Source organism: Haliotis rubra, unplaced genomic scaffold (assembly GCF_003918875.1).
Source record: "Haliotis rubra isolate DU_JTF1 unplaced genomic scaffold, ASM391887v1 Scf69, whole genome shotgun sequence".
Classification (NCBI taxonomy): Eukaryota; Metazoa; Mollusca; class Gastropoda; order Lepetellida; family Haliotidae; genus Haliotis; species Haliotis rubra.
In genome coordinates this window covers 1,120,991-1,139,748 of record NW_025767401.1, presented here as the reverse complement: position 1 = coordinate 1,139,748, position 18,758 = coordinate 1,120,991, and the positions used below count along the sequence as shown (strand labels likewise).

General features: G+C 40.0%; 1 protein-coding gene across 1 annotated transcript; it reads left to right on the top strand.

Moving 5' to 3' along the window:
• Positions 1–4,241: 4,241 nt before the first annotated feature.
• LOC124258372 (galactocerebrosidase-like) lies at positions 4,242–18,525 on the top strand. The gene is made up of 18 exons (XM_046692464.1): positions 4,242–4,470; positions 4,886–4,954; positions 5,278–5,341; positions 5,603–5,691; positions 6,209–6,373; positions 6,588–6,626; positions 6,743–6,885; positions 7,168–7,285; positions 7,821–7,858; positions 8,063–8,187; positions 8,560–8,699; positions 9,404–9,496; positions 11,105–11,191; positions 11,760–11,901; positions 12,688–12,859; positions 15,182–15,351; positions 17,446–17,522; positions 18,293–18,525. The coding sequence occupies exons 1-18, from the start codon at positions 4,315–4,317 to the stop codon at positions 18,446–18,448; spliced, it is 2,043 nt and encodes a 680-aa protein (XP_046548420.1). The 5' UTR covers positions 4,242–4,314; the 3' UTR covers positions 18,449–18,525.
• The last annotated feature ends 233 nt before the right edge of the window (positions 18,526–18,758 follow it).

Here is an 18,758-nt window from a genome sequence, read left to right as displayed (position 1 = left end):
ACATATGTGCGACCTTTCCATGATTGTGATTGTTGTGTGGACTATTTCTCCTGACGGAAAAGTGTGTGCCGAACTGGTCATGGCTAACAGTTTTTAAAAAGGTTGCCTTAATTGGGTCACCTATACATTTCGGTAAAATCTCTTCAATACCAGGACTGGTATTCTTTATAACGACTGGTATTCTTTTCTAACTACTGAATAAAAAAATGAAAAGTACAAATATAGTTCCTTCCGGTTTAGTTGGTTCTAAGTCAACACAGGAGTCAGTACGAGTTTGGTGTTCTCCGTCTTGGCACAAAGGTCTTTCGGTATGCATCTACAGGCAGTTCTCCATGAATGGTATTTAGAATTGTGATGACACAAGTTAATAAGACATGTTTCAATGGCTGGTTGGCTGGTTGGCTGGTTGGCTGCAGCTGGTTTGCTGGTTTGGTGTTTAACGCCGCACTCAGCAATATTCCAGCTATATGGCGGCGGTCTGTAATCAATACAGTCTGAACCAGACATTCAATTTATTAACAACATGAGCAACGATCTGAAAGGTGAGGTGAAATTGGGTTTAACGTCGTGCTTTCGAGAATATTTCGCTCATATGACGACGTGCATGCGTGTGTATGTGTATCTGCGGCTGCTTGTACTAGCCCAGACTTAAGCTGGTTTATAGTGCTAGCCCACTGAGATACCATGCCGCAGTGAAGCATGAATACCCCACTCAGACACATTATACTGACTCCGAGCCGACCAGTCCTTGTTGTACCCATTTATGCCGAGCGCCAGGCAGGGACCATATTTTAACGTCTTTTGGTATGACGCGGTCGGGGATCGAACCCGCGACCTTCCGCTCTCCGTGCGGACGCTCTAACCACTACACCACGGAGGCGGTCTCTACACAAGTGGGATACGATGACATGTGTCAACCAAGTCAACGAGCCTCACCACCCGATCTAATCTCACGACAGACGCGGGTAGCTGAAGATCAATTCTAACCCGGATCGTCACGGGTTTTTTAAGTTTAAACAGTGAGTGGAGCACAGAATACGTGACATGTAAATCACATGACATGACAGATAACATTTGTAAATATCATTCAACTTCTCAGTAAATAACCTCTGCACTCACTTACAGAATGAACATTTTGGGTCTTTTCAAAACCCTTTTGACTTATTTCCTCGTGTCAAAGCTACGACTATTAATTCATCTGAGTCATTGACCTTGGTAACTTCTCGTGGATTGTAATCTTCACTCTACCATGGAAATAAATCACGTGTTAACACTCGGTGCTTCGGCTGCTGATGTCGTGTTATCCCCCCCGACGGCCTTGATCGACGCTCATAATGTGAACAACCTACAGCTGGAAAACTGTTAAGCATGGAGTTAAACAAACAACATTATTTCAAAATCCGCTTTGGTAGTTTGTTCTTCTGATCGTATTTTGTGGGTAAAGACATGACCTTGAAGCACGTGCTCATAAGGTGATGGTGATATTCCGACTACTGAATGAGTCGACAGTCAAATATTGATATCGGCCTGCTTACAATGTTAATAACAGGTATATGTCCTACATCGGGTATTTATCACCTGCTGATAACAGCTTTACTACAGCAATAACAGCGAGATCAGTCACACTGAGGTCACGTGAAAAGTTCATACCATTTTCTCAGGAGATGTATAATAGAGGTCATCTCTATCCAATATCAGACAATGAAACTAAGTAAAACCATTTTATAAGAGTGAAGAGGTCAATATAAATGTATTCGTCGACATTAAAATGATTCATGATTTTAGAAATAAGGCGAGGGCAATAGTTTCGGAACTGCATTTTTACGAGCGGGTCAGCAGCTAGTTGAAAAGACGGTTATTCGTTTTTCTTGAAAGAACTATTGAAACTCTGTAGGTCCAGATCTGTGCCCGGTTTTACAATGTGACCTCAGCGCTACGACTGTCGTAACCCTGTGTTAAAGCATAAGAGATACGATAATCGTAGCGCCATGATCGCTTTGAGAAACCCGGCCCAGGGCGGGAACATGAAGTTAGAAACGGATTGGGGATTGGGGATTCGAATCCCGAATCTGAATATTTTTTCACATTTGGGATTCGAATGATGAATCTGAAGTTTTTGTTCACATTCGGGATTCGATCCCGAATCTGAATATTTTTGCCATATTCGGGATTCGAATCCCGAATCTGATTTTTTTTTCATATTTGGGATTTGAATCCCGAATCTCAATATTTTTTCCATATTCGGGATTCGAATCCCGAATCTGAATATTTTTAGGTTCGGTATTTTTGCACATTCGACACTCGGCATTCGGTATTTGAACTCTTATATTTCATCCCCCTTGTAAAGTACTAGGTGCTCGTTGTATACCTGGGTAACTACAGTTTCCGATATTTCAACCTCAAATATATCTGAGTTTTCTCAACATTCGGGTTTCGGGATTTGAATCCCGAATCTGAATATTTTTTCACATTTGGTATTCGAATGATGAATCGGAATTTTTTTTTCATATTCGGGATTCGAATCGCGAATCTGCATTTTGTTCACGTTCAGTTTTTTCTTTTGCACATTCGGCACTCGCCATTGGGCATTCGGTATTTGGTATTTGAACTCTTATCATGCATTTCATTAACACATTTGGAGAGTGAGTGAGTGAGTTTAGTTTTACGCCGCACTCAGCAATATTCCAGTTATATGGGGGCGGTTGGTAAATAATCGAGTCTGGACCAGACAAGCCAGTGATAAACAGCATGAGCATCGATATGCGCAATGGGGAACCGATGACACGTGTCAACCAAGCCAGCGAGCCTGACCACCCGATCCCGTTAGTCGCCTCTACCAACAAGCATGGTTTACCGAAGGCCAATTCTAACCCGCACCTTCACGGGTATTAACACACTTGGAATTCGGAACTTCACCGCCCTTGTAACTATACTCTTTGCATCTTCACTTGTCAAAATTCGGAATTCGAACTCCCCAATATTGTACATGTAAGCAAAATAAAACCTCAAAAACGTTATTTCTTCCTTCAGCAAAAACGTCCAATAAGTCACCCATCCTACATTATAGAACCAGTCAGAGGAACCAATGAATGAATGCATGATGAATGAACGAAGGGATGAAGTTTGGCATTTTCCAACTAAACATAGTATTTCTAAATACGGGTTTGTGGAGACTAATGTATGTTTGAAAAAACTTGCATTTTTATCACTAAAGTTAGGTGGTGACATGTGAAGCTACTGCCCCATCAGTGAGGTTGTGTGATGTAATGAAACCTGCAAACTACGAAAAAAATTCAGATTCGGGATTCGAATCCCGAATATGGAAAAGATATTCAGATTCGGGATTCAAATCCCGAAACCCGAATGTTGAGAAAACTCAGATTTGAGGTTGAAATATCGGAAACTGTAGTTACGTAGGTATACAACGAGCACCTAGTACTTTAGAAGGGGGATGAAATATAAGAGTTCAAATACCGAACGCCGAGTGTCGAATGTGCAAAACCCGAATATGGAAAAAAATATTCAGATTCGGGATTCGAATCCCAAAATATTCAGATTCGGGATTCGAATCCCAAATGTGAAAAAAATATTCAGATTCGGGATTCGAATCCCAAATTCCAAATCCGTTTCTAACTTCATGTTCCCGCCCAGGGCCCCGTTCCTCAAAGCGATCGTAATGCTACGACTGTCTTAAGTCTATGTTAAAGTATGGGAGATACGATAATCGTAGCGTTTTCATCGCTTTGTGAAACGCGGTCCTGCCTGGTAAAAGGTTCATTGTCAACGGGACGCCACAGGGAGGTGACTTCAGTCCTATCATGCAATGGTGACGACGTCCATTTTGCAAATCATTCTAATCAATCAATTTGAGTGTCAGTAATTTAAGATATCTTATTCACCAGTAATAACAATGATACTGGCTATGATTAAAGGTAACACAATATTTGTATAATATGCTCGCCTTTAGCAAAGAAGAGACAAACAGCCCTTGAGATTTATGTCATTGGTGTTTTGGGACCACAGACTCATCTGGGTGTGACCAATATACTACATGTAAATGTGTACAACTAACTGACTTTAAAGTGATGACTTGACAATACTCGATACTGGGCCCAGTAAACCAGTGGAAACATACCCTGTTACATAATGTCGTAGCTGTTGTTGTGTTTTAAAGGAAAGGAGACAGTTACTGACGTAGCAGCTGTTTTGTAGCGGTAGATAAGAGTGTGATAAGGAAACAAGTATAAGACCTCGTACCGAGGCAGCCAGGAACATATACAAGTAAACCTTTGTTTATACCTCAAGTTCTCAGCAATGTTCAAGTTTCGTTTCACCGTGGACATGTTATTAACATCGGTATTAAGCTTAATCCTATGGAAATCCGGTTCTTCGTTTGAGATGTACACTTTTGACGACACTCCTGGTCTGGGCCGTGTATTTGATGGGATAGGAGCCATTAGCGGAGGTGGGGTAAGGCGCTCTTCCTGACATTCTACACAGTGTATGTACTGTGGTAAACATTTCTGTCAAACTGTTCTACATACTTGGACTTTTCCTCAAATGGATATACGGACAATAGTTATGATTTGGGATTCATCAGCATTTAGACTGGATAGTTTGTGGTTTGGGTGAGCAATGACTGACCAGCTAGTCACCTTTAACTTAACTTGTTACTCATACAATCAGCCTCTGGTTTTTAAGGCACGTGCATGAACGTTTTTTGATGCCATCTGGATACCACGCGATTTTGCAGATCGCAAGGTAAATCTACATAAAAACAATAACACAGTACTACGTCACTACGTGAAACGAAATCTCATAAACATTCAACCTTGCAGCTCTGTCAGGCTACCTCTGTCATAACATTAAGTGTATCTTCTTGCAGGCAACGTCAAAACTACTTGTTGGATACCCTGAACAGCAAAGAAATGAGATTCTGGATTACTTGTTCAAGGTAAACCAACCATTATAGTCCTAACATTGCTCTGATCCAAGAACCGCATAAATGAGTGAGTGAGTGAGTTAGTATGGTTTTACGCCGCTTTTAGCAATATTCCGGCAATATCACGGACACCAAAAATGGGCTTCATACATTGTACCCATGTGGGGAATCGAACCCGAGTCTTCGGCGTGACGACCGAAGGCTTTAACCATTAGGCTACCTAACAGCCCCAAGAACCGCATAAAGGGGGTAGGCTTCTGTAAAACATATACATGTACGTACATAGTATCTCAATATTGGAATATTGTTGAACATTTGCTCCGCTCACTTTTCAGCCGAACTTCGGAGCTTCGTTTCATATTCTTAAAGTCGAAATTGGGAGTGACACCCAAAGCACAGGTAGAGTATCCTACAAAAAGACTATATATCTAATTGTGCCAGTGGCTATTTGTTCTGTTCTCCTACTAACCATAGACTTAAAATAGCTTACATGGAAGTGGATTTGCCTGTAATTCGTTTTAACAGTAAGTCTAATTAGAAACGATAGCACATTTCTCCGAAAAGGACGGTATATGACACATGTTTGTTGGATATGTTTTGTATGCGGGTAAATACATTACAACAGCCTAAACTCACGCTACATGTATATATGTCATTTAGATGGAACCGAGTCCACCCACATGAGAACACCGGACGAGGAGAACTATGACCGGGGTTATGAATGGTGGCTCATGCTGGAGGCGAAGAAGGTACAACTCCGGATGTAACGAAGTCGGATATAGTGAAGGTGGTGTCTTGGCTGATGGGAAATGAGAATATACTACGTGATCGTAGTAACTGACGAACTGATAGTATCAGTCAGTTCGGTTTAGCTGGACATGACCAACTTATGCAACACCGGCCTGACAATAACGATCATATGTAAAAATAAACATGACGCTCTATAACATAGTACATATATGTCATTATTAGATCAATAATTATCCCAGATCACCGACTCCTTCAATGACGTTTTTAAAGTAACAAAGTAATATTTCAAAACATCATCATTTAAACATTGAAGAGATGGTTCTTTCTTTTGAAACTTCAGATGAAACACGAACCGGGTAGATATTCTTCATTACTGGACCGTTCAAATGAAATGAACTCAAGATATATACAAGATATGTACTCAGCTGATACATCCAGGAAGTAGAACACAGTTTGTTATTGTGCAGAAATACAAACTCCCATAACAAACACTTTTAATTCCTCTAACTTCTACAGCGTAATCCAGACATAAAGATATATGGGCTCCCGTGGGGATTCCCTGGCTGGGTTGGAGGAAGCACCGGGAATATCTATGTTGACCCTGATCGGACAGCTATGTACGTCGTCAAGTGGGTAATGGGGGCTAAAGTTCACCACAATATAACAGTGGATTACGTTGGGGTATGTATATACAACAATTACTTAGATTGTAATGACATGTTATAATTAAAATAATTACTGCATTGTTATGGTTAAACTGTATTATTATGTGTAATGTTATGTACATTTAGCTGTTCTGTGTCTGTTCCCATGGTGCCGTTCTGTCGGCATACACATGTTCATGCCCTATTGTTGAAAAGAAATGATATATTGATGTACATTGTTTCATTGTTAGATCTGGAATGAGAGGTTGTACAACACAACATATATTAAGGTATGTATACCTTATTTGAGGTAATAATGTTCTCAGTGTGATAAAACAAAGTTGTTTTCAATAGTTGCATCTTTCAATGATGAATGTATTATATACATGATATGTGTGTTTTTCAGTCTTTGAGGAAGAACCTTGATGCAAATGGTTTACAGAACACAAAGGTCATCGCTGCAGATGATGGCAGTAATATCTCCTGGTCAACATTAACAGCAGACATACTTGCAGACCCACAGTTGGCAGCGGCAGTTTATGGAATAGGGTAGATAGTAGTTGACATGTACAACCATCGGGGTACGATGACACACTGAGACAGCCAGCCATCGTGATCATCGATATTAATCTCCTTTTGTGAAATAGAGCATTGCCATACCAGCATCACCGTCAAAGGATTCCACCAAAAATGATGAAATTGTTCTTAGAATTAATAGTAAAAAGGACGCTAGGTATTCGCTGGTCATTCAAACGTTTTCTCTCCTCTATTTCGGGTTTTGAACCAATGTCTTATGATTATATTTTTCGTGATAATAATGTTTGGTTGCAGGGTTCACCACCCTGGGACATTTTCCACCCCATCTGCCATCGCCACGGGGAAGCCACTTTGGGCGTCAGAGGACTACAGTACCCCCAACAACCAGACGGGAGCGGGATGCTGGGCCAGGGTGGGTCATCTTCATCAATGATGAATTATATTTGGTGTCTGTTTAAATAAATACTGGAACTTTGTTTGACACATAGCTTTTTACATTCGCAGTAAAGATTGAAGCTGATCAACATGTGTATAGTTTAATGCTCTGCTAAAGAAGTTTTGGACTTGAATACTGGATTTGACCAAACAGCTTCAAACATTCTTATTCCAACTTCAAACCTATTGTCCAACTCTGATATCTTTGTCAAATAATAGTGCATCACCTTGGAATAACCATTCTTATTGGTCAATATTAGCCAGCATCAAAACATGGGCGTATACTTTTTTGTTAGATAGTTCTTCCGGAAAAGAATTTGCTGAGATGAGAGGAAAACGTTTCGATGGTATTTGTCATTTTACTCATCCACTGCAACAATCGAGAGGATGAGTAATCACCCTGAGCAATCAACATACGTATTCTTGCATGTAAATCTTTGCTCGAAGGCGTTATGTTGTGGCTTATAATCACGTTCGGAGTTAATATCACGTTTGTATTTTTCCTTTTGCAGACACTTAATCAAAACTATGTAAATGGAAATGTGACAGGGTAAGAACACGTTAATTATAAGCCATAGTGTCTGTTATCGTGCTAGGGAAATAATTAGATGTACAGTGTTATTATGCCAGCTCTTGAATAATAAGCATAAGCATAAACACAATCACATTTGATTTCAATCACACTTTAACTATAGATGTAATGTCAGTCCAATCCTTGAACCTGTAATACCTTGTACATCTCTGTTTGTGGTAGCTGCATTGCCTGGGCGTTGACAACCAGTTGGTATTATGCGCTACCTTACTTTGATCACGGTTTGATGAACGCTTTTGAACCTTGGAGTGGTAATTATGAAGTGTCCAGTCCTATCTGGGTTACAGGTATGTTGTGTTATGGTATTGGTGGCAGCGTCTAACTGGCACTGAGAAAAATCATACCTTACTGCCATTTGACATATCCGGGAGAATTATATCATCCCCACTGACATATTTCAAAGGATTATTATGTAATTTAAAACAAATCTCATTATGACATTACCTACAGCTGCCTTCGTGCTTTCCTACTGGTTAATACATTGGTTCTATCAAGATGCATTTGCCTTTGGTCCTCATGCAGATTAAAAATATAATATGTTTTCCCTAGACAGTTTATCACAGCTGTACCAAGGTGTAATTAAAAGCAGGGTTTTCACTTGCTATTTGTTTGTAGATGTGTTAACTGTATGAATTAATTACATTCAATATATGTTTTAGCCCACACAACACAGTTTACCAGAATTGGATGGAGATATCTGAAGCACGGTTCTGGTGCTGGGAAACTGTCTCGCGGAGGAAGCTATGTAGCACTGGTCAGTCCCGACGGCAAGGATTTCACCATCATTATTGAGACAATGGTAAAGAGGTCTGATGTTTAGATTCAAATCCTCATAACGAACGAGAGAGTTCATAAAATTGTCAGTTAGATGCCACCAAGCAAACTGTGATTATTTATTGATATATATTTCACATATATATTGGAGGTGTTTTGATTGTTACATATTCTTGCGACATATATGTTAACAGAACTGAACGAAATAAGAAAGGATACGTGATAATAAGGATGAGGTCCACTGCTATAGTCGTGTTAACTGGCCATTTTGAAACTTCAAGTGAAAATCTAACCATGAGCAAGTCCGCAACCCAAGATGTTTTTCATACATGATTGCAGAGAAACTACATCTACCAAGTCTAGCTAGGAAATGTTAGGATAAAAAATACCCCAAGTCTTGGAAACTTTTAAAATCATTTTTACATAAGTTTACCTAACATATATATATGGTACATTTGCTCAAGGTTTGCATGCAAACACGGTAACGAAATCGGCGTGTGGCATCCCTAGTATTGAAGTGATATCCTGTCGTTACCCAAATCTCATGGTCCAGATCCACAAAACGTTCGTAGAGCTACTACACTCGTAAGCCTATGATAAACTATAGAGTTACGACAGGTCGTAAAGTTACGAACGCTTTGTGGATCGGGACCCAGAGTTCATTTTGTTGGCCTCTGTAACACGAAGACATGACGAAGGTAAAAATATTTACGACGGCTTGTATTTCAGAGTCATGATGGATCCGTGTGTTGGAACCCCAAATCTATCCCATGGTATGACGTCTCGCCTCAGAACATCACTCTCGTCTTTGATGGAAGTTTGGTGTGTACTGCAACTAAACACTATACAGACAAACGCCGCAATACACTGCGACAAAACTTTTATCGCTCCATGCTCATATAAGTATACAGAGAAGAGAGAGAAAGTTATTTTATTAAAATGTCACATGCTGTGTTACAGAATATATAGTCATGATTATAATTCATTTAAAACAGCACCCGGCCAATTGGCCTACGAGACACTAGATTACTTGAATATATATATATACTGAAAGGCAAAAGAAATGTAATATTGGAAATGACATTTAAGTATCAATGGAACATTTGAACCTATTTTTTTTAAATAATACGCGACTGAAATGCAGTACCGACTTTCATCAGAGAAGATAACCCCTCTCCATTGTCCCCCACGACAGTTTTGCCGCTGTTGTGTCCACTTGGATACGTTCCTGGCGGTGACGTTGGGTGACTGGTCGCTGGTGGTTTCCTATGGTCACCCAAGCTGTTTATCTGGCCCTTGCGAATAGGTCTTGCACGTGTTGATGGACGATATGACGGTCCTGGCGTCGTGTTGTTACACGGGGTTGACCACTACGTGGACGGTCATCAGTGCTGGTGGTGGCGTTGTATCGCACTCTAAGACGTTCTATCGTTCGTACGCTGCAACTGAAGTCATTAGCAATGACTCGAGCATGTTGACCAGCGTGCAGACGTCCAATAGCTTGTTGTGGTTGATCTCTCGTTAACCTAGTCATAGCTGCTGTGTTCAGAAAACAAGTGAACGATTGCCATTCAAGCCGGCAATTTATGCCTGAATGCATTTATGATGCACGTGCATCTCGATTTCAATGTTGTGTTTGTGGGAACTTTTCCCTCTCCAAAAAACAAAAACATTTCTAACTTCAATCTCAAACAATACTTTATTGGGCAATGCAGGCTATACGACCACGATTCATGTTTCCTCAAACTTGACTTCTGGTGTATATTTAAAAAAATAGGTTCAAATACTCCATTGATACTCAAATGTCATTTCTAATATTACGACGTTTCTTTTGCCTTTCAGTATATATGTATATATACATATACATATATAAATAAAGTGAATTTAATGGTTACAAAATGTTTTTACGTACATACATACAGACGATACATACATACATGAACATACCTACATACATACACACACGCACGCGAACGTACACACATACCCCACCACCACCACCACACACACACACACACACACACACACACACACACACACACACACACACACACACACACACACACACACACACACACACACACACACACACACACACATACAAACATACACACACACAGACAGGCAGACAGACAGACAGACACACACACACACACACACACACACATACACACATACATACATACATACAATAGTAGAGTCATACTTAGTACAATTGCCCCCAACCCCACATAAACACACCCATCCATCCAACCAACAAACCAACCAACAAACCAACCAACCAACCAACCAACCAACCAACCAACCATGCAATACACTGCGACAAAACTTGTATTGCTCCATGTTCATATAAGTATACATATAAGCATTGAGTCACCATATTGACAATATGGACAAGGTTTAAAGACCTCACTTTGGGTTATTTTCCAGGCTGGTATAACCCACTTCAACCCGTTCTTCACACAGCTGCACGCTCCCGGGGAACCAACCATCTTCAAACAGTTGCCTCCCATAGTGGTATGTCTTCTTACTTTAGTCATCTTCAAATTGAAGGGAATCGGATATAGAAAATATTTGGTCTCATCCCTTATAGAAATAAACCCCATGGTTAACTTGATAAACAATGACTGCTCAACTACTTCCATGTTGAGTTGTGAAAACATCTCTTGCGACTGTCGGATTCTGCATTCAGTTCAGATATACCCGTTTATGCTTTGCGTCATCTGGGACATATTCCGCCATTGTTCCCCCAAGAATATTGGTCGTTAACTCATCTGTCAACCGCTCTATTTTGCGCGGCCAAAGATTATCGCTGACTAAAGGCATCTACTGCGGAACAGTATGTAATTAACAACGTCGCAAAATACAATTCACTGACCGACTCATCTTTAAAATATATTACGGCTGAATTGTATTTGACTCTGTCTCCCGGGTGAAGGGTGAACCTTCTTAGCTTCATGAAGTTAATACCATTTCTCACTGACGGTTTACCGTTACAAAGGCATGAGCACTATCGTAAATACATTATAACTACACCGCCATATGGATGTTTAAGAATGTGATGTTAAGTTGGTGTTTCTTGAAGGTTTTGAACAACCGTTTGGACGTGTACCTTGGCGTGAACCAGCTTCTCACTCTGACCACTCTCGGCCACGGCAGGAAGGGACAATACCCAACACCTCCTCCATCTAAACCCTTCCCACTGCCGTACACACAGGACTTCGAAAGTAAGATTAGATAGATTGTAGACTTTTCTCAAATATCTATAATGACTAGTAACTGCATGCTGGTACCATTCCGTCTGTTCCCTTAAGAAAAAAAAATAGCCATACCATTGGATATTGTTTCTGTCCGTTTTCTGCTTGGACCCTTGTGATGGTCCTTATGAGGCACACATTCAAGGGCAGACCATTTCCAAAATGTCCTTGTTTGCTTGTCCTAAAGACAGCAAATCACGAGAACCAGATTGCCAGGACGAATGTCGAAACACTTGGATCATGTCTACACGAGAGAACGTTCTAGCATTATTAGTCCACAGTTAGTTGCCTTGCATACCAGGTCTGTAAAATTCTAAAACCACGTTATCGGCTGTGTCCATTCTTTATTCATTCACTGTGTACATTAAACTTGTATTACAAGTGAAATAACACCTTTCTGTCATTTCTGTTATTTCCATAGAATAGACGAGGAGCCATATTTGTTTGCACAGCTAATAACTGGGTTTTTGGCTGTGTCAAATATTTATAATGACTAGTAACTGCATGCTTACCATTCCGTCTGTTCCCTTAAGAAAACAAATAGCCATACCATTGGATATTGTTTCTGTCCGTTTTCTGCTTGGACCCTTGTGATGGTCCTTATGAGGCACACATTCAAGGGCAGACCATTTCCAAAATGGCCTTGTTTGCTTGTCCTAAAGACAGCAAATCACGAGAACTGGGTTTTTGGCTGTGTCAATCCCATATTTATTCACTGTGTACATTGACTTTTTGTCATTTATGTTATTTTGTCAGGTTACAGAATAGACGAGGAGCCATATCTGTTTGCACAGCAGATCGGATCATTTGAAGTTCACCAAGCTGGGGGAAGCCATGGTCAGGTGATGCGCCAGATGACCCTGAGGATGACCATTCCCTTTTGTAACCAGACTGCAGCAGGGATAGCTATAATCGGAAATACTAACTGGTAATACACGTAGACACACCCGGCAGTGTCTACATCTCATTGAAGTCACGACGGAAACGTGAAATATATTTGTTTAGTGTAAAAAGAGAAGCAAACGTATTGTCATTGGTGATGAACTGTAGATAACCGAAATCACTTGTATAGTAACAATTTTCCAACAACTGGGAATCCAAATGGTACATTTTTAATGATACATGTAGGTACAACGAAGTAGTGAACTCGCTCATACCATGATCAATCGTGAGATATAACTTTCATCACCATGATTAGCATTCGGAGCATTTGGTGCCAGATTGTATGACAGCTTTCTCGAGGCAATCTATCAACCACGTGGATTTTGAAATGTTCTTCAATAAATATATTCACCATTATATCCTAGGTATAAGAGAAGAACCCCTATCGTTAAGCACGTCAATATGCATATATACTAAGCAGCAAAAGAAACGTTAGTTTGGAATTTTCCTTCTCAGAAACGGATCACTGTAAACTCATTTAATGTTTCGATTGTATATTTTGACAACATCTCCAACTATACCTGAGCATTCCTTCCCAAACCCAGGAAATGGTCTCACAAACGCAACCTGATCTCGGAGATCGTACGGAGTTCTCCATGTTTTTCATGCAACTCATGCTGCATGTGCTGTTGACAAGGACCAGCCCTAACCTGGTTGAAACATTCACATTACAACGTCAGCAGGATGTCGCGACTCACGACAGCTCAGAAGAACCAGGCGCCAGGAAGACTTGAAGCTGGCCACACTGCACAAGCCGTTGCCAATCACTTCCAGGTCAACGTTCGGACCATCTACAGGCTGCAGCTACGTTTTCCGGGCCACCAACACCAAAAATGATCGCCCCTGTACTGGCAGACGAAGGGTGACCACAAGACGACAAGACCGCCATGTTGTGCGACAGCATGTACAGAATCCCTTCATGCAGGCATCCGAAACAGCATGCCAGACAGTGGGAACACACGGAAGACCAATCAGTAATGATACAGTACGCCGACGTCTTAACAGCGGGAACCTCCATTGCCGTAGACCTTACCGTGGACCTATCCTCATCCCTCGTCATCAGCGTGAACGTCTACAGTTTGCCCTACAACACCAAAACTGGCGATACAGGCAATGGAGAACTGTTCTGTTCACAGATGAGAGTCGATACTGCTTATAAACTGCAGATGGCAGAACAAGAATATGGCGACGACGTGGCCAGCGTTACTTAGACCAATGTGTTATGGAAAGAGACTCATGGGAAGGTGCAAGCATCATGGTATGGGATAGAATAGGCCTGAACCAGAGAGTGGGTCCTGTGGTGTTCCAGAACCTTTGTCCAGGGAGAGATGGCGGCATCACAGTGGTGCGCTACATCAACCAAGCTCTCAGACCCCACGTAGTACCACATTTCGCACGTCACCGGAACAACATTTTCCAGCATGATAACGCCCGGGCCCATACTGCCACAGCTACATGGGACTTCCTACGGTGTCAACATTATACAGTGGCCAGCCCTTAGTCCTGATTTAAACCCAATTGAACATCTTTGGGATGAAATTCAGAAGAGACTGAATAATGTCATACCAAGGCCGAACACAGCCGATTTATTGCGCCAGGCCTTTCTCAGAATGAGGTTCCAGATGCCAATGGGCTTTATCAATCGATTGGTGCACTCCATGCATAGACGCTGTGCTGGCAGTTATTGCCACTCGTGGTGGTCACATTAGATACTGAAGTCAAGAGTCTGAATGGGCTGCAAACGTTCACGTAATATCTTGGAATTGTGCTGAGTTATTCATTGATGTGTCAAGATATTGTACACAAAAAATGTTTTTGATCCTCTTATTATGTCCATTTCTGTAATGATTTGATTACAGTGCCTATCTAATTTTGAATTCGTACTGACCTTTTTTTTGCTGCTGAGTATATGTTATGTAAATTATATGTAGCATTGACCACTCACTCTTTCTCCCTCGTTGCATCCGTGAAGATAATGGCTGGAAGAACTCTCCAGCAACCCATGAGCCGACTAACGGAATCGGGTGCTAAGGCTTACTGACTTGGTTGATGTATGAAATCGTACCCCAATTTCGTAGATCGATTCTGATGCTGGATTGTCTGGCCGAGACTCGTTTATTTACAGACGTCCGCCATATAGCTGGAATATTGCTGAGTGCGGTGTTAAACAAAATGACAAACGCTCTCTCTGTAATGTCCACGTAAAATCGGTGTCTGTGTTTAAGATGTAATCTTTGTAATGCTTTAGAAATTTGGACCAATGAACATTCCGTCAAACTACACCTTGCTGTGTGTACATGTGTTCCAGGACGCACATTTACGTGGAGGCTGATGTGTATGATGATGGTACGGATGCGTCCAAAGGAGTCTTCATTGCTGCCAGGGTCTCAAAGAGAGGATGCAAGACCAACTCATCACAGGGCGTGTTTTTCTTTTTCTACCCCCAAGATAACACCTATCAACTCGCCCCTACTTTGGGTGAGTCCCCCCCCCCACCCCTCCCCTGTTCCATTTGAAGGGTGAAGGTCCTCATTTGCAGATACTGATCTTGAAAGATGAATGCTTGACAGTTGTGTTTTACGTGTTTTGTTTAGAAAGTTCGTGAACAATTTATGAAGGCCAGTCAATTCATATATGCTCAGTTGATGCAGTTTTCCTTTCATTTTATATTGTTTATTAAGTTCAGATAGTAGTCTATCAGTCAGTCTTTATTTCTTTGTAGTGGAGGCCATAGGCCCAGGCTACATTTCAGGATTACAGAGCGATACATATCTGCATACATGTATATAGTTCAAAAGACAATACGTTAAATTACAAATATACAGAAGGAAATATGATAGTATTGGCATAGGAGTTAATGCATTGTGTATATAAATAGCTATTTGTTTTTACAATATCTGACATGAGCATGTCAATATATTTGACATGAGCATATTAAACTTATGAATAGTGGGATTTGAATAGAAATACAAACATCTCAGATTTTGATAACATTTACATACCAAAATAAAATGAAATTCGTTTTCAATAAAGTTATCTTTGCATACAAAACATAATCTATTCATTAATATATCGACTGGTTCCAATTTTGGAGGCGGTGTGAAGAACATCTGAATTTAGCGAGGGCCGGTCGGAATTTTTAAATTGATAAATCCTTTATGTAAAATTCAACATTAAATGAGATTATAAAACAAGAATAAAGTGAAAATTTAGGACTTTTTACAAACTATGTACGCCATTCTTGTTCATAACTTGCTCTCAGTCTAAAAACAAATTCTGATATGAATTTATCAACATTATATAAATTTTGCTTTTGTTTCCACATAAAGCCAGATCCAAAAGAATAAAGAATATTCTTATTTTTTTAAAACAGTTTTTCTTTTATGTAAACATATATACATTGGATAACGGCCACATTCTCTCCTAACCACTTGGTTCGAAATCGACCGTTTGACATTTAAAACCCGTTTACAACAAAACACATGTACAACTTCGACTTCTTTAAATTTATCAACTCCCCAGATTTCAGCTCCATACAATAGAATTGGACTAATTTAGGTATCAAATATCTTAAAAAATAAATCATAAGGAAATGGTTTAAACGTGAAAAGAGATTGTAGAATACCATGTGCAATTTCTTAGCTTGCAAAGCAGCGTTATTCACATGGGGAGACCAAGATAGAGAACGCCCAAATAAAATACCCAAATATTTTTAAGATGAAACAGTTTCCAAAAGAATTCCATTGAAATGCCATTTTTCATAGTTTGATAATTAACAACCATTTTTAAATACAACAATCTTGTTTTTCCCCAAGTTAACAGTTAGTTAATGACTTTAACAGACACTTTCTAAAATATACTCTTGGAAACGAATACGGGAACACATGAAAGTACAAGTGTTCCTTCATTTATTTCCAGACTTTCACCCACAGTGCAATACATACCTTGTGAAGAAACATGGAAAGGAATAAAGGAACACTTGTACTTTCATGTGTTCCCGTATTCGATTCCATGAATATATGTATACTTTTTTGTAAACCAAATACAGAGTCTGCAAAAAGTACAATATTATCAGCAAAAAGTAGCAAAAACAATTGTACAACATCAGGGTGAAGCTGTATACCAGGATTACATGTAGATTCAATTTCTGAAGCATTTATTGATAAAAAATGAGAGCAATAGTGGGCTTAAAACACACCCTTGTCGTAAACCCTGCAACAACCGAGAAAGAGAAATATCACGCACCCGTCCCTTAACACACTTATAGATAGAAGTTAAAGCTTTAAGCATCTTAGGTGAAACGCCTCTATATTTGAGAATGGTCCATAGTTTATCCCTGTTAACAAAATCAAAAGTCTTTTTGAAATCGACAAATATAGCATAAAACTTCCCCTTTTTTTTCACAGATAACGTTGGATAACAGATTGTAGAATAAAAATACTGTCCAATTCTACAACCTTTACGTATGTATATGCCGAAAATGTTAATCTTTTGTTAAGTACAGATGTATATAATTTACTGAAAGTCCTAAGAAAGGATATTCCCCTGTAACTGCCCTGACGTTCACTTCAGATCGAAAGAGCATTTTACAAGGCGGTGGAGTAGGGGGCGTCACCAAAGGTTGGAACAACATATCCTTGAATGTTGAGGTAAGTATTAGTTTGGACTGCGTGCTCACTGTAGTTAAAGAACCTTGAGCAGCTTCTTCTCACATGGTCAGGTACATGTGACAACCTCTCTCAGTATATCTCGCATTATTGAATACATTTGTATGTGTTAAGGTAGTCTGATCTTTCCTCTGAAATAAGATTTAGGTGACCACAGAACATATTACTAAAACCAACTGATTACATTTAATCGATGTAATGTGCGGGATAGGACATGCTTTCCTCAAACCATGTGTCATCGTTTTCATGCTTCACGAACAGTGGTACCTTCAGTGTAACGTGTGCACTGCCCTAAGAATACCTAATATATCGCAGTGCTTTGTAAGTGTAGGTTGCTTAGTGTGTATTCTGTCTGATCCTAAGACCACATCTAACATTGTGTTTGTGTTATTTGTTTCCAGCTGCAATTTAATAGCTCAATTCTATTTCCATTATATGCTTCTCTCTCGACAAAGAGCAATGCTGTATGAACCATAAATTACTTACTTAATATCTTTGTTGTCATTTTATACAGTTGGAGTTGATGTTTGAAGAGGAGAACGTAACAAATGTGGCATGAATTGTGTAATTGCCCTTTCAAAAATTGTTTACAGTTAAAACATAAGTATCTGAAGCATAACGTAACTGCCAGTCTGATAGCACAGACAGGACAGGACTGTTATCACACATATATGCGGGAACGACACCTGTGGGAAGTCCCATGTTATCTGTGGAATGTTACCTAGGATGCAGTGGTGTTCCACATTTTGCAGGGAACAACAGCGGTGGGCAAGGTCAACAATAAAACAGTGTTCACCTACTCTGACCTCCCGGCTGAGCCGGACCAAGGCTTTGTGGCTGTAGGAACTGGATCACTGGGATACGCGGATTTCGACAATGTGAAAATAACACGTCCTTCTGGAACATGAGTTCCTTCAACTGTCCAGAGAAGCGCTTCTTTGACGCCAATTTATGTACGAGTCTGAATAAAACTTCACAATTAACAGTTATTTTATTCAATAGACAAAAGATAATAGTGACATGCTATCGTAACTTGTTGTTTAGCGAGCTACCAGAATTTACTTGATGTTAACAGCAGATCTATTTTGATATCAGTCGGCATGTAAGTGAATTAAGTTTAAAATACTGCAATGATGAAGATGATTACTCATGGGGGAAAATTATTCTATCATGACTTCAGTGTATACTGGATTATGATTGGGTAGTTATAGTCATTCA

What these genes read in the sequence shown, in the direction of transcription:
- LOC124258372 (XM_046692464.1), top strand. Translation starts at nt 4,315, where the DNA reads ATGTTCAAGTTTCGTTTCACCGTGGACATGTTATTAACATCGGTATTA. An exon ending in ACAACACAACATATATTAAG is followed by an intron (nt 6,627 to 6,742) that starts GTATGTATACCT and finishes TGTGTTTTTCAG; the next exon opens with TCTTTGAGGAAGAACCTTGA. An exon ending in TCGTCTTTGATGGAAGTTTG is followed by an intron (nt 9,497 to 11,104) that starts GTGTGTACTGCA and finishes GTTATTTTCCAG; the next exon opens with GCTGGTATAACCCACTTCAA.